At 42.2% G+C, this 16,261-nt stretch overlaps 1 protein-coding gene across 1 annotated transcript; it reads right to left on the reverse strand.

Moving 5' to 3' along the window:
- Positions 1 to 15,133, reverse strand: apool (apolipoprotein O-like). The gene is made up of 9 exons (XM_029672028.2): positions 15,041 to 15,133; positions 9,060 to 9,164; positions 8,694 to 8,813; positions 8,316 to 8,370; positions 8,130 to 8,228; positions 7,726 to 7,817; positions 6,154 to 6,261; positions 3,560 to 4,343; positions 1 to 3,281 (listed from the first exon to the last, which is right to left on the reverse strand). The coding sequence occupies exons 1-9, from the start codon at positions 15,050 to 15,052 to the stop codon at positions 3,193 to 3,195; spliced, it is 1,464 nt and encodes a 487-aa protein (XP_029527888.1). The 5' UTR covers positions 15,053 to 15,133; the 3' UTR covers positions 1 to 3,192.
- Positions 15,134 to 16,261: the final 1,128 nt, after the last annotated feature.

A 16,261-nucleotide genomic window follows, 5' to 3' on the forward strand; every position in this document is an offset into this window, starting at 1 on the left:
TCGAGAAAAATGCCTTTATTCCATATTTGGTTATTCTAATGAACAAAATAAAACTTTATCATGGTGAAGATTGATATCCAACAGCTGAATTCAGGGAAGTGTTAAAACATGTTAAATTGTAAAATATGTTCTCCTATCTGTAAAATACCCACAAAAATATGAAATTACATTGATAGTTCTATTAAAAAAAAAACATGTATTTTCAAACTGACATCAAGTACTAGGACATCATTCAAATGATTCCAACACACAGACTACATGACCAAAAGTATGAGGACACCTGCTTGTCGAACATCTCATTCCAAAATCATTCATATGGAGTTGGTCCCCTTTGCAGCCAAAACAGCCTACACTCTTCTGGGAAGGCTTTCCACTAATGTTGGAAAATTGATGCAGGGACTTGCTTCCATTCAGCCACAAGATGTTGGGCAATTAGGCCTGGCTCACAGTCTGCATTTTAATTCATCCCAAAGGTGTTCGACGTGGTTGAAGTCAGGGCTCTGTGCAGGCCAGTCAAGTTCTTCCACACTGATCTCAACAAACTATTTCTGTATGGATCTCGCTTTGTGCACGGGGGAATTGTCATGCTGAAACAGGAAAGGGCCTTCCCCAAACTGTTGCCACAAATTTGGAGGCACAGAATTGTCTAGAATGTCATTGTATGTTGGAGCATTAAGATTTTTCACTGGAACTAAGGGGCCTAGCCCGAACCATAAAAAACATCCCTAGACCATTATTCCTCCTCCACCAAACTTTACAGTTGGCACTATGCATCGGGGCAGGTAGCGTTCTCCTGGCATTCGCCAAATCCAAATATGTCCGTGGGACTGCCAGATGGTGAAGTGTGATTAATCACTCCTGAGAGCATCAAATCTCTGCCATGCTAGAGCTGCCCCGGTCAACTGTAAGTGCTGTTATTGTGAAGTGGAAATGTCTAGGAGCAACAACGTCTCAGCCGCCAAGTGGTGGTCCTGCTCCAGAGTTCAATGGAGGCAAGCTATACACCACTCTAGCCGACGCTGGCATTGCGCATGTATACAGCTGCTCAGCCATGGAAACCCATTTCATTAAGCTCCCAACTAACAGTTATTGTGCTGATGTTACTTCCAGAGGCAGTTTGAAACTCGGTAGACAGGTGATTATTACGGGCTACACGCTTCAGCACTCGGCGGTCCCGTTCTCTGAGCTTGTGTGGCCTAGCACTTGGCGGCTGAGACGTTGTTGCTCCTAGACATTTCCACTTCACAATAACAGCACTTACAGTTGACCGGGGCAGCTCTAGCATGGCCGAGATTTGACGAACTGACTTGTTGGAAAGGTGGCATCCTATGAGGGTGCTATTTTGAAAGTCACTGAGCTCTTAAGTAAGGCCATTCTACTGCCAATGTTTGGCTATGGAGATTGCACGGCTGTGTGCTCAATTTTATACACCTGTCAACAACCGGTGTGGCTGAAATAGCCAAATCCACTTTTGGCCTTGTAGTGTATCAAACCAGTCAGTCCATAACATGTCCTCCAGGTGCCTCTAGTATGTGGGCATGTTGGGAAGTGTCCATCTTGCGCATGAACTGCACACATCCATATACGTTGGGTTTTTAGAAATGAAAAAGGTTCAACTCCAGTTCTACAAGGTCTTACAAATGCTATAAAAACATGAATGCGTTTTAGAACAGCTCACTTGACAAAATGCCACATGGAAAATATTTGCATAGACTGACCTGAATAATAGGAGAAGGTAAATTCGCAAGACAAAAAAAACGACAGCGTAGCAGTGACCTAAGTAAATGACAAGTCCCTAGTAAAAAAAAAAAAATGCCTATTATGAATTCTTATTGTATAAATGGTCCAGTTTGGTTAGTAACGGAATTTGTTTGAGTAACTTCTTTCACAGTATAACAGTGTTAACGAGCTCCACAAATAAATCTACATTCTGTGACCAGTTTATTAGGTATACCATCCAGTTCACGAAAATGGTCCGCTCTTACAGACAAGACTGAGTCACGTGGCCATGGCTCGCTATATAAAACAGGCAGTGAAGCGCTCAGTTACTGTTCGATTGAACGTTAGAATGGGCAAAACGAGTTACCTAAGCGACTTTGAGCATGGTATGATTCCAATATCTCAGAAACAGCCGATCTCCTGGGCTTTTCACAAATTACAGTGTCTAAGGTTTACCGAGAATGTTGCGACAAACAAAAAACATCACCCACATCAGTCCTGTGGATGAAAACAGCTCGTTGATTAGAGGTTGAAGGAGAATGGCATGAATCGTGCAAGCTACCAGGCGGGCCACAAACAGGCAAATAACGACAACGTACAACAGTGGTGTGCAGAACTGCATCTCGGAACGCACAACTCGTCAGTCCTGGTCACAGATGGGCTATTGCAGCAGACGACCACACCGGGTTCTACCCATCTCAGCTAATAAGAAGCGGCTCCAGTGAGCACGCGATCACCAACATTGGACAATTGAAGAGCGGAAAAACATTGCCTGGTCCTGCGAATCCCGGTTCCTGTCACGTCATGCTGATGGCAGAGTCCGGATTTGGCGCAAACAGCATGAGTCTATGGCCCCAACCTGCCTGGTGTCGGCGGTGGTGTAATGGAGTGGGGAATGTTTTCCTGGCACACGTTAGGTCCCTTGATACCAACTGAGCAACGTGTCCACACCCCAAACAATTCAGGCTGTTCTGGAGACAAAGGGTGGTCCGACCCAGTACTAGAGTGTACCTAATGAACTGACCACTGAGTAAGTATTGGTAAGTAAACCTTGTGTAGTGGCTCTGGAAGTAGGGTGTAAAGATGTCCGTTTGTGCCTGTGGATGCAGATGATGACCTGCACCCTGTTCCCTGTGGGTGTCTACATGTAAACTGCAGGCCATGCAAAGAAACGGATGACTCCAGAGGTCAAAATTCCAACACACTATGGCTGCAACCTGATTCCCAATCTTCCTCCCTGACATGGATACAAATTGTTAAATCCATGACCGGTAGTACGCAATTGCACACTTGGGGAGAAGGGTGGATAATCGGGACACAGCCTGTATAGGACTAACTGTTCCCTATCACTGAGGTAAAGAGAGAAATAGGCACCTAAAAAAAGTGTTGCTTTATTATTTTTTAATTTCTGGAGATTACCCTTAACCTTCCCCTCCCTCCCACATATCCCCCACCTTCTCCTCCTGTCATTCTTCATCCACGCGTGCTGTACAGGTCCGCATCCTCAGGGCTGGCCTGGCCAAGGTCAATTAACTTCGGGTCTGGTGCAAATTTGGGTTTCCCTGGAAATACAAAAAATATAATTTTATAGTGGACATCAATATCTGATAAAGAAGATTAAGCAAACTATTTAGATGAAGATATCTTCTGAGAGGCAGCTGGTAAGAGGAGCTGTAGGAGAACGAGCTCATTGTAATGGCTGTAATGGAATAAATGGAACGATATCATGCATACAGAAACCATGTTGGACTCTGTTCCATTCAATCCATTACAATGAGCCCGTTCTCCTATAGCTCCTCCCACCAGCCTCTACTGCTTCACATTGATTTGCGTGACTCACCAGCAGTTTTTGTTACAATCCCAGATGGCTCCTCTGTTGTAGCTGGAGGAGTAGCCTCGTCAACAGGAGCAGGTGCAGTCTCTTCAGCTACAGGAGGTGGGTCAGCAACCCCCTCTATAGGTGCAGGGGCAGACTCTTCTGCTGCAGGGGGTGAAGGAGCAGCTTCCTCCTCAACAGCTGCCGGGGGTGAAGGAGCAGCATCCTCCTCAACAGGTGCAGGGGGTGAAGGAGCAGCATCCTCCTCAACAGGTGCAGGGGGTGAAGGAGCAGCATCCTCCTCAACAGGTGCAGGGGGTGAAGGAGCAGCATCCTCAACAGGTGCAGGGGGTGAAGGAGCAGCTTCCTCCTCAACAGATGCAAGGGGTGGAAGCTCTGTCTCTTCAGCAGGAGGTGGGAGAGGAATTACTTCCGCTGCTGGGGGAGGTACAGGGACAGCCTCAACAGGGGCAGGTGCAGGAATCTCTTCAGCAGCTTCCTCAACAGGAGTTGCAGGGGCAGGCACAAGGGCCGTCTGAACAGCCTCTTGCTCCACCACTGTGACTGCCTCAGGTTCAGCTGCAGCAGGCTCAGTGTCAATAGAACCCTCTGCAGGGGCCACCTCTGTGGTGGACTGAGGGGCAGGTTCAACGACAGATGGAGCACCCTCTACGGGGCCTGAGGCAGAACTAGGTTCAGTGGGGGAAGCCTTGTCAACAGCAGGCTTGGCTGGTTCAGATGATTCAGATTCAGGGAGGGGCTTTGCCTCTGATACTTCTGGCTCAGGGATGGTAGCTTGGGGGGCTTGCTGCTTGTAAACAGGAAAACTTTGGTCAAGTTCTGTTTAATCCATAAAAAAATGCTGTTCAAACTCAAGTTTTCAACTCCTGAGAGAGCTTTAAACAGTTTGTTAGATCTATAAATCATTGACCTACAGTGGGGAGAACAAGTAATTGATACACTGCCGATTTTGCGGGTTTTCCTACTTACAAAGAATGTAGAGGTCTGTAATTTTTATCATAGGTACACTTCAACTGTGAGAGACGGAATCTAAAACAAAAATCCAGAAAATCACATTGTCTGATTTTTAAGTAATTAATTTGCATCTTATTGCATGACATAAGTATTTGATCACCTACCAACCAGTAAGAATTCCGGCTCTCACAGACCTGTTAGTTTTTCTTTAAGAAGCTCCACTCATTACCTGTATTAACTGCACCTGTTTGAACTTGTTACCTGTATAAAAGACACCTGTCCACACACAATCAAACAGACTCCAACCTCTCCACAATGGCCAAGACCAGAGAGCTGTGTAAGGACATCAGGGATAAAATTGTAGACCTGCACAAGGCTGTGATGGGCTACAGGACAATAGGCAAGCAGCTTGGTGAAAAGGCAACAACTGTTGGCGCAATTATTAGAAAAAGTCCAAGATGACGGTCAATTCACCCTCTGTCTAGGGCTCCATGCAAGATCTCACCTCGTGGGGCATCAATGATCATGAGGAAAGTGAGGGATCAGCCCAGAACTACACAGCAGGACCTGGTCAATGACCTGAAGAAAGCTGGGACCACAGTCTCAAAGAAAACCATTAGTAACACACTACGCCGTCATGGATTAAAATCCTGCAGCGCACGCAAGGTCCCCCTGCTCAAGCCAGCGCATGTCCAGGCCCATCTGAAGTTTGCCAATGACCATCTGGATGATCCAGAGTAGGAATGGGAGGTGGTCATGTGGTCTGATGAGACAAAAAATAGAGCTTTTTGTTCTAAACTCCACTCGCCGTGTTTGGAGGAAGAAGAAGGAGGAGTACAAGAACACCATCTCAACCGTGAAGCATGGAGGTGGAAACATCATTCTTTGGGGATGCTTTTCTGCAAAGGGGACAGGATGACTGCACCGTATTGAAGGGAGGATGGATGGGGCCATGTATTGCGAGATCTTGGCCAACAACCTCCTTCCCTCAGTAAGAGCATTGAAGATGGGTCGTGGCTGAATCTTCCAGCATGACAACGACCCGAAACACACAGCCAGGGCAACTAAGGAGTGGCTCCGTAAGAAGCATCAAGGTCCTGGAGTGGCCTAGCCAGTCTCCAGACCTGAACCCAATAGAACATCTTTTGAGGGAGCTAAAAGTCCGTATTGCCCAGCGACAGCCCCGAAACCTGAAGGATCTGGAGGTGGTCTGTATGGAGGTGTGGGCCAAAATCCCTGCTGCAGTGTGTGCAAACCTGGTCAAGAACTACAGGAAACGTATGATCTCTGTAATTGCAAACAAAGGTTTCTGTACCAAATATTAAGTTCTGCTTTTCTGATGTATCAAATACTTATGTCATGCAATAAAATGCAAATTAATTACTTAAAAATCATACAATGTGATTTTCTGGATTTTTGTTTGAGATTCCGTCTCTCACAGTTGAAGAGACCCTATGATAAAAATTACAGACCTCTACATGCTTTGTAAGTAGGAAAACCTGCAAAATCGGCAGTGTATCAAATACTTGTTCTCCCCACTGTAGCTAGAACGCTGGTACTCAAGTTTTCCACAGTGAAAACCATTTAAATATAAGAACAGACTAGATGAAAAAAGCATCAGTAATGTCAATAGTCTGTTGTACCTCAAGACTGACAGTTGGGGGGGTTATTTCTTTGGGCTTTGATTTAAATATGGATGCCATAGATGATGTAGTGTACTGGCTTGCTGCATACATCTTCTGCCCCGTGATCTGCAGAAGAACAGAAACACATTGTTAGGCACCTATGGCATAACACAGGGAATCCACAAGTTTCAGCTACAATTTTAGCTCATATGCACATGGATGTTACAAAAATGTACATACAGTTGAAGTCAGAAGTTTACATGCACCTTAACTGAGTTTAAATGTATTTTGCTTTCATAATTCCTGACACTTAATTCTAGTAAAAATTCCCTGTTGGGTGAATTTTGGCCCATTCCTACCTGACAGAGCTGGTGGAACTGAGTCAGGTTTGTAGGCCTCCTTGCTCACACATGCTTTTTCAGTTCTGCCCACAAAATTTCTGTGGGATTGAGGTCAGGGCTTTGTGATGGCCACTCCAATATCTAGATTTTTTTGTCCTAAAGCCATTTGGAAGACCCATTTGCGACCAAGCTTTAACTTCCTGACTGATGTCTTGAGATGTTGCTTCAATATATCCACGTAATTTTCCTCCATCATGATGCCATCTATTTTGTGAAGTGCACCAGTCCCTCCAGCAGCAAAGCACCCCCACAACATAATGCTGCCACCCCCGTGCTTCACGGTTTGGATGGTGTTCTTCGGCTTGCAAGCCTCCCCCTTTTTCCTCCAAACATAACAATGGTCATTATGGCCAAACAGTTCTATTTTTGTTTCATCAGACCAGAGGACATTTCTCCAAAAAGTACAATTTTCATCCCCATGTGCAGTTGCAAACCGTAGTCTGGGTTTTTTATGGCGGTTTTGGAGCAGTGGCTTCTTCCTTGCTGAGCGGTGTTTATACTTGCGTACTATTGTTTGTACAGATCAACGTGGTACTTTCAGGCGTTTGGAAATTGCTCCCAAGGATGAACCAGACTTGTGGAGGTCTGCAATTTTTCTTCTGAGGTCTTGGCTGATTTCTTTAGATTTTCCCATGATGTCAAGCAAAGAGGCACTGAGTTTGAAGGTAGGTCTTGAAATACATCCACAGGTACACCTCCAATTGACTCAAATGAGGTCAATTAGCCTATCAGAAGCTTCTAAAGCCATGACATCATTTTCTGGAATTTACCAAGCTGTTTAAAAGGCACAGTCAACTTAGTGTATGTAAACTTCTGACCCACTGGAATTGTGATACAGTGAATTATAAGTGAAATAATCTGTCTGTAAACAATTGTTGGAAAAATTACTTGTGTCACGCACAAAGTAGATGGCCTAACCGACATGCCAAAACTATAGTTTGTTTACAAGAAAGAGTGGTTGAAAAACTAGTTTTAATGACGCCAACCTAAGTGTATGTAAGCTTCCGACTTAAACTTGACATCTGCATTAAAAAAACGATATTGTGCAATAATACAAAAGGTGTCTAAACAGTCTAAAGTATTGGATCTCATTATATTTATATAATAGTGAGTAAAAAGATCTTAGTGACACTCAAAAGGAAGCTGGGGCAAAAGTGTCCCTGTACATTAATCTGTGGAATTACTATACCTTTACAACACCCACTGTCTGAGTGGGGTAGCACACGGAAGTGCCTACAGTGGCCATACCCAGAGGAACCCCCAGCCTCATCAGACGTGACCCTGCAGAGAAATAACCAGTCAGCTACTGTACATAGTGGAACATGATACCAAAGAGACATTTGGCAACCTGCTTTTTCAGACATTTTACTGCAATGTGTACATTTCAGATCATCTATAATAATGGTCAATAATCTGGGCCGTATTCAGTGATGTGAAACGTTCTGTACATTGCATAGATATAGAATGATCAGACACAATGCCCTATTCTATCAGAGACAATCATCAGTTTTACACAACACATTTCTTTCTGAACTATCTGTAATGTCACATCCTCCTGAACAGCGCAATATCTTTAATGCAGCAACTCATTACCTTTCCTTGCCAGGATCAGACCCGCTAACCCAGAGACTGTGATTACACCGACCCTCGGCATAAAACCAGGAGAAGGATCTCTCAGGAACTCATATGTATCTAGGTAAAATAAACATGGAAAAAAGGTTTTGCAGCGATAGCAGAACAGACCTACTCATGTGTCAACAGAACTCCCCCACTCCTCACCGTGTCCAGCAGTATAGACTGTTACAGCTCCGACCTTGACAGAGGTATAAGCATTCTGGAAAAACAATGGTCAGAAATTAGCACAAAATACAACTTGTTTGCAAAACAAACCAACTGAGATATTACATAAGTTATACCACAAAAGCAGCCATTTTGATAAAGTCCCTCACCTTCTATCGATCTCATGGCATCGAACACAAAATTAGAGTTCTCAGTAATAGTCGATTTTTACAATAAATGAACTAAAGAGCCATTCCAAAACTTCCTGCAAGTCATTCTTAAAAACTTATATTGATGAATATTCAACATCAGCCAACACAACCAGTCAAGTCAGTCACCAGTGAAAGAGGCCATCAGAACCAGTTAGTGTTTCTATACCTTAACGGCAGTAACGTATGGTTGCAGCCCCACCCGGACCACACCCAGCCCGTTCTGCAGAGCTCCAGGCTGCTCATTCATGTAGTGCGTTGCTGGAGGGTCTGGAGCATAGATGGACAACTGAGGACAGTACAATAGATCAATAGGATCAACAAAGGTGGCAATAGTCACACACATCAGGTTTCAAGTTCATTGTCACGTGCACAAGCAGAGCGAAATGCCCTTCTTGCTTGCTCTTTCCCAACAATGTAGTTATGAATATCAGTAGTAATATAAAATATGTATAAAAAAGTAAAGTACAATAAAAACAAACGAGAAATAAGTAACTGTTCTTGAGTAAATTCTACATCTTGGTTCTTAGATTACCTCTCTAGGGGAGAGCAGCACAGTCTCTGTTTTGTACTGACTCATGGCATAAACTCGAAATGAGGCCAATCCCATTGCTGCTGGGATCACCGCCAGCTTCACTACCTGCAGAGAGACACACAAACACAGACCTTTGTCAGGATAGGCCTAAAGTGGTTTTCCAGTCTGAAATTCACATCAACAGTTATTGATGAAGCACAGTTGAATCCGGTAAAATATTGGCTTACACCCGTTTTGTGCCAGCCAGTCCTACTTTGGACCTATATTGGAAAATATTTTACTGTAAATTATGTTGAAAAGGATAGGCCTAAAGATACTGCATCATCATTAGTGATTAATATATCGATATTTGAATCCAATTATCAATTTGTATTTTTTTTGCTACTGTAGGTAGCACTTTTATTTCCCTGACTCATCAAAACTCGTTTTCTTTCAGCAGGCATATAGTTAGCCCATTCATAGACACTAACTACTGTATCATGCAGACCAGACCACTTGCATGCATGCATGCATGTTGATTTTGTCCACCAACACCAGACGCGATCAGGACACGCAGGTTGAAACATCAAAACAAACTCTGAACCAACTATATTAATTTGGGGACAGGTCGAAAAGCATTTATGGCAATTTAGCTAGCTAGCTTGCTGTTGCTAGTTAATTTGTCCTGAGATAAACATTGGGTTGTTATTTTACCTGAAATGCACAAGGTCCTCTACAACAATTAATTCACAGATAAAAGGGTAAAAGTTTGTTTCTAGTAATCTCTACTCCTTCAGGCTTCGTCTTCTTCGGACTTTATATGGCAACCAATTTTAAGGTGCATTACTACCACCAACTGGACCACCAACTGGACTGGAGTGTGGAACTCAGTTCATCTTTCAATCAGCCACGTGGGTATATTCTCCTAAAATCCTCCTATAACCAAGTTCTATTTTAGCGTCTGGCTATGCAGACGCTAGCGAGCAGAGTGGGTGCAACGATTGAATAACGTGTACATTTATTTTGCAATGCTCGCGCACACAACATGGGCGATGTGGTCAGCATGTTAGCACCTATTGACAACGACATCTTCCGGGGGACTTATATTAAGAGCCCTGAAAGTTACCAAAGCATCGCCTGTAGTATGGTTTTGTAGAAATAAGGAACGTATCCTTCATATCAATGAGAAATGATTTCCCCAAAACAATAGGTTCACTTACTACACACCTGTATAGGGTTAGTGTTCCCTATGGCCATATCTCCATGTTACAGCGCTTGTACAGAAGACAGGGACTACCATCTATGTTAATTATCTAGGCTATCTGTGTAAGCGTAACTGATCTACATGGCCGCTTCGCGTTCCTAGGAAACTATACAGTATTTTGTTTATTTCTTACATTGTTACCCCAGGAAATCTTAGGTTTTATTACATACAGTCGGGAGGAACTATTGGATATAAGAGCAACGTCAACTCCCCAACATTACGACCAGGAGTACGACTTTCCCGAAACGGATCCTCTGTTTGGCCCACCACCCAGGACAATGGATCGGATTCCAGCCAGCGACCCAAAACAAAGGCGCCGCAGAAGGGGCAGACGGAGCGGTCTTCTGGTCAATGTCCAGTCTCTTGACAACAAGGTAGACGAAATCCGAGCAAGGGTTGCCTTCCAGAGAGACATCAGAGACTAACGTTCTTTGTTTCATGGATACATGGCTCACTCGAGACACGCTATCGGAGTCGGTACAGCCACCTGGTTTCTTCACACATCGCGCCAACAGAAACAAGCATCTCTCTGGTAAGAAGAAGGGCGGGGGTGTATGCCTTGTGATTAACGAGACGTGGTGTGATCATAACAACATACAGGAACTCAAGTCCTTTAATTCACCTGACTTAGAATTCCTCACAATCAAATGCCGACCGCATTATCTACTAGAGGTCGACCGATTAATCGGAATGGCCGATTAATTAGGGTCGATTTCAAGTTTTCATAACAATTGGAAATCTTTTTTTTTTTACACCTTTATTTAACTAGGCAAGTCAGTTAAGAACACATCCTTATTTTCAATGACGGCCTAGGAACGGTGGGTTAACTGCCTCGTTCAGGGGCAAAACGACAGATTTTCACCTTGTCAGCTCGGGGTATTCAATCTTGCAACCTTATAGTTAACTAGTCCAACGCAATAACGACCTGCCTCTCTCTCGTTGCACTCCACAATGAGACTGCCTGTTACGCGAATGCAGTAAGCCAAGGTAAGTTGCTACCTAGCATTAAACTTATCTTAGAAAATACAATCAAACAATCAAGCACTAGTTAACTACACATGGTTGATGATATTACTAGTTTATCTAGCGTGTCCTGTGATTATGTTAAGATTGATTGTTTTTTATAAGTTTAACGCTAGCTAGCAACTTACCTTGGCTTCTTGCTGCCCTCGCGTAACAGGTAGTCAGCCTGCCACGCAGGCTCCTCGTGGAGTGCAATGTAAGGCAGGTGGTTAGAGCGTTGGACTAGTAACCGGAAGGTTGCAAAAACAAATCCCCGAGCTGACAAGGTAAAAATCTGTCGTTCTGCCCCTGAACAAGGCAGTTAACCCACCATTCCTAGGCAGTCATTGAAAATAAGAATGTGTTCTTAATGGACTTGCCTAGTTAACCTTTTAGGGATAGGGGGCAGCATTTTCACTTTGGATGAATTGCGTGCCCATAGTGAACTGCCTGCTACTCTGTCCCAGATGCTAATATATGCATATTATTATTACTATTGGATAGAAAACGCTGAAGTTTCTAAAACTGTTTGAATTATGTCTGTGAGTATAACAGAACTCATAGGGCAGGCAAACTTCCAAACAGGAAGTGGAAATTCTGGGGCTGGTTGATTTTCAACTCATTGCCTATTCACATCCAAATAAGATATGGATCTGTTCGCACTTCCTACGCCTTCCACTAGATGTCAACAGTCAGTAGAACATGGAATGAAGCCTCTAGTGTGATGTGGGACTGACAGCTATTTGAGTCACTGGTCTGGCAGAATGCCAGTTCCTGGTTACGCACAGTACTTATTATATCGCCTTGCGTTCCATTACTCTGTAGACAAAAACGAATGCTCCGGTTGTAACGTTATTGAATATATATGATAATAACACTCTGAAGATTGATTCTCTACTTAGTTTGACCAGTTTATTCGACCTGGAATATAACTTTTTGAAGTTTTTGTCCGAGTTCGCCTGGACCGGTGCCAGCTTTTGGACATGTGAGCTAATCGTGCTCGCAAAAGTAGCTAATTGGACACTAGTAATGGACATTATCGAACAAAACAACTATTTATTGCGGAACTAGGATTCCTTGCACTGCATTCTGATGAAAGATCATCAAAGGTAAGGGAATATTTATGATGTAATTTCGTTTTTCTGTTGACTCAAAGATGGCGGAGAAATATATTTAAATCTGAGCGCCGTCTCAGATTATTGCATGGTATGCTTTTTTCGTAACGTTCTTAAAAATCTGACACAGCGGTTGCATTAAGAACCAGTGTATCTTTAATTATATGTAAAACATGTATCTTTCGTCAAAGGTTTATGATGAGTATTTCTGTTATCTCTAATTACTCCGGATATTTTGGAGCCATTTCTGAACATGGCGCCAATGTAAACCGAGATTTGTGGATATAAATACGCATATTATCGAACAAAACATAAATGTATTGTGTAACATGATGTCATATGAGTGTCATCTGATGAAGATTATCAAAGGTTAGTGATTAATTTTATCTCTAATTCTGCTTTTGTGACCATCTTTGGCTGTTTTTTCTGATTTGGTGGTGTTTTCGCTGTAAAACATTTTTAAAAATCAGACACGATGGGTAGATTAACAAGATGTTTATCTTTCATTTGCTGTATTGGACTGGTTAATGTGTGAATTTCCCGCGCTGCCTTTTGAGCGAAATGTTGGGGGGGGTTCCGTTAGCAGAACCTGTGTCATAGACAGGTTAAATAAAGATGTATAAAAAATTTGATTAAAAATGTAAAAATAAACGTTTAAAAAAAAATATATATTGGCAAGTCAGGGTCCAAAAATACAGATTGTTATGAAAACTTGAAAACGGTTCTAATTAAATCGGCCATTCCGATTAATCGGTCGACCTCTACTTCAGAGGGTAGTGCGTGCGGCCCAGTACATCACTGGGGCAAAGCTGCCTGCCATCCAGGACCTCTACACCAGGCAGTGTCAGAGGAAGGCTCTAAAAATTGTCAAAGACCCTAGCCACCCCAGTCATTGACTGTTCTCTCTTCTACCGCATGGCAAGCAGTACCGGAGTGCCAAGACTAGGACAAAAATACTTCTTAACAGTTTTTACCCCCAAGCCATAAGACTCCTGAACAGGTAACCAAAAGGTTACCGGGACTATTTGTATTGTGTGCCTCCTCCCAACCCCTATTTTACGCTGCTGCTACTCTCTGTTTATCATATATGCATAGTCACTTTAACTATACATTCATGTACATACTACCTCAATTGGCCAGACCAACCAATGCTCCCGCACATTGGCTAACCGGGCTATCTTCATTGTGTCCCACCACCCGCCAACCCCTCTTTTTACGCTACTGCTACTCTCTGTTCATCATATATGCATAGCCACTTTAACCATACCTACATGTAAATACTACCTCAATAAGCCTGACTAACCGGTGTCTGTATATAGCCTTGCTACTGTTATTTTCAAATGTCTTTTTACTGTTGTTTTATTTCTTTACTTACCTACACACACACACACACACACATTTTTTTCGCACTATTGGTTAGAGCCTGTAAGTAAGCATTTCACTGTTGTATTCGGCACACGTGACAAAAACTTTGATTTGATTTGTTCATCGACTACAGCTCAGCATTTAATACCATTGTACCCTCCAAACTCGTCAATAAGCTCGAGACCCTGGGCCTCGACCCCGCCCTGTGCAACTGGGTCCTGGACTTCCTGACAGGCCTCCCCCAGGTGGTGAGGGTAGGTAACAACATCTCCACCTCGCTGATCCTCAACACTGGGGCCCCACAAGGGTGTGTTCTCAGCCCTCTCCTGTACTCCCTGTTCACCCATGACTGCGTGGCCATGCATGTAAATATATTTTTTATTTGAAAGATTAATTCTCACTGATATAAGGGCTATATGTTTCAAACCAGTGACATGATGATTATTTTAGTTTCTAACAATTAAAAAACACAGCAACATGATTGTCGTTCACATGGAGCCAGCCGCGGGAAAAGCTAACCATTGAAAACCCTACAGAGAAGTTATATAGTGAGCAATATGTTTGGAACATCAAATCACAATTAAAATCTCAGTATAGAATCGAAATAGGTCTATAGCTAGAATCGTAACACATATCGCCACCCAAGTATCGTGATAATATCATGAAGTCTCTGGCAAGCCCCAGCCCTAATTGTCATGAATAGTATTACAGTTACCAGAACAGTATTTTCTTATTAAATCATGATTGCATTTTATTTTTAAACCAAGATTGCAATATTAATTTGATCCTCATCAGAGAGATAAGACATTGAGCTTGTTGAGCAGGATCTTCTAGAGTGAAATAATGAACGTTAAATGGATACAATTAAGCTAGCTAACAAGTTTAGGAGAGATTTCGAAGGTCACCTTAATCTTCTTTAATCATATTTAAAGAGTAGGCTACCTACAACGTTAATCCTGAAATACAGAGAAACACTGGGCTACATTACTATACAATTTTAGATCTACTTTAAACTCCACATTCATAGATAGCTATAACATGGACATAGTTCTACCACAATCATTTGCGTTTGTACAACATGTTCTAAAAGGGGCGTGTAGCAAACTGCATGTTATACTGACGCCATTCTGGTCAATTTATACACATAGCTAAATACACAAATGTAAATTATTCGACCTTTTTAAAAGACCTTAGAGTCCCAGCTCAAACGCGAGGTAAACATGTTTTAGGATAGGTTTGCATGGTAGAAAACTTACCGTGGCAGCCATGATGGTAACTCCACCTCAGAATCTTACCGGTGCCGATAAGGAACCAACTTTATCATAGGAAAACGCGTTAAATCCTGTTAGACTGTTTCTGCCGCTAAATTGATTTTACTGGTCAGTGTATATGACCTCGAAAGTAACAATGCTATACAAAAAGCAACGTTAATAATCAGTTCTCCTCTTTATTTAAAGAGTAGTGTTTTCATTCCTTGTCCTATCATCGAAAAATCCTGCACATGTGGGTCCCTGAAGGGTTGAATAACTGCTTCAGTTCAGGGTAGCCTCATTTTGTAACGTTTTATTATCGAAATAAATACACAGAAATGCATTAATTTGTGCGGTAATTCAGTTTATTGGTTTTACAACTTAGATTTTTACAACCTTGTACTATATATATATTTCTGAGAAACAAAAGCTACTTTTGATTCATAGGAAGAATAAATGTATTTCTCTTTCTCAAGAACAATGTTTTTAAGTTAATGTACAGATAAACAGATAATAATATACTTCCAAAAAGAGCAATATGTTCCTTTTTTAATGTCGCAGTGCAACTTACATCTTAGCTACACACCTGCGCAGTTGTACTATGAGGTGCACACCTCCAAAATAACACAGTGGAACCCTGGACAGATTTCATGTACAATGTTTTAAAACATTGTGAGAACAATTACATTCTGGTTAAATGAAATACATTCTACAATACATGTACTGCTCTTCATAAAATTTGAGAATTTAGAGCAACAACTGCGGACATTTTAGAAGTGTTAGTAGTATGTCTATTATGACATGTAGCCGGGCCAGTGTAGTTATACTGTATAACAAATGTACTGACACCTAAAAAGCATTTTAAGTACCAGGACACAACACTGGATGATAATTGCAGGTGAATTGAAGCAATGTCAATATCCTGCCAGGAATAGGGTACAAGTATTAAGCGGCGCAAAGTAAAACATTATCATTGAAATTTGATAGAAGTAAAATAGAAACCAAGTAAAAGAAAGTCAAGTAAATAGGCCTAGAAAAGAAACAACCAAGTGTGTCAAACATTAAAAATGTGTTATGAGTTGTTGATCATGTATTTTGCGCAGATAGAATGCAGTCACATTGAAGTACTACAGTACTACTTCTCAACCTGTAGAAATAAACAACTTAAGCAGATACGTTGACAATTTCCGGGATCCTTTTTAAAATAAACCAGTACATTCACATATA

Source organism: Oncorhynchus nerka, linkage group LG10, assembly GCF_034236695.1.
Source record: "Oncorhynchus nerka isolate Pitt River linkage group LG10, Oner_Uvic_2.0, whole genome shotgun sequence".
Classification (NCBI taxonomy): domain Eukaryota; kingdom Metazoa; phylum Chordata; class Actinopteri; order Salmoniformes; family Salmonidae; genus Oncorhynchus; species Oncorhynchus nerka.

Bases quoted from the DNA above. Each gene is read 5' to 3' on its own strand.
- apool (XM_029672028.2), bottom strand. The intron at 6,262-7,725 runs GTATAGTAATTC...GTTCTTCTGCAG, and splicing joins AGACAGTGGGTGTTGTAAAG to ATCACGGGGCAGAAGATGTA. The intron at 3,282-3,559 runs GTGAGTCACGCA...TTGTATTTCCAG, and splicing joins GATTGTAACAAAAACTGCTG to GGAAACCCAAATTTGCACCA.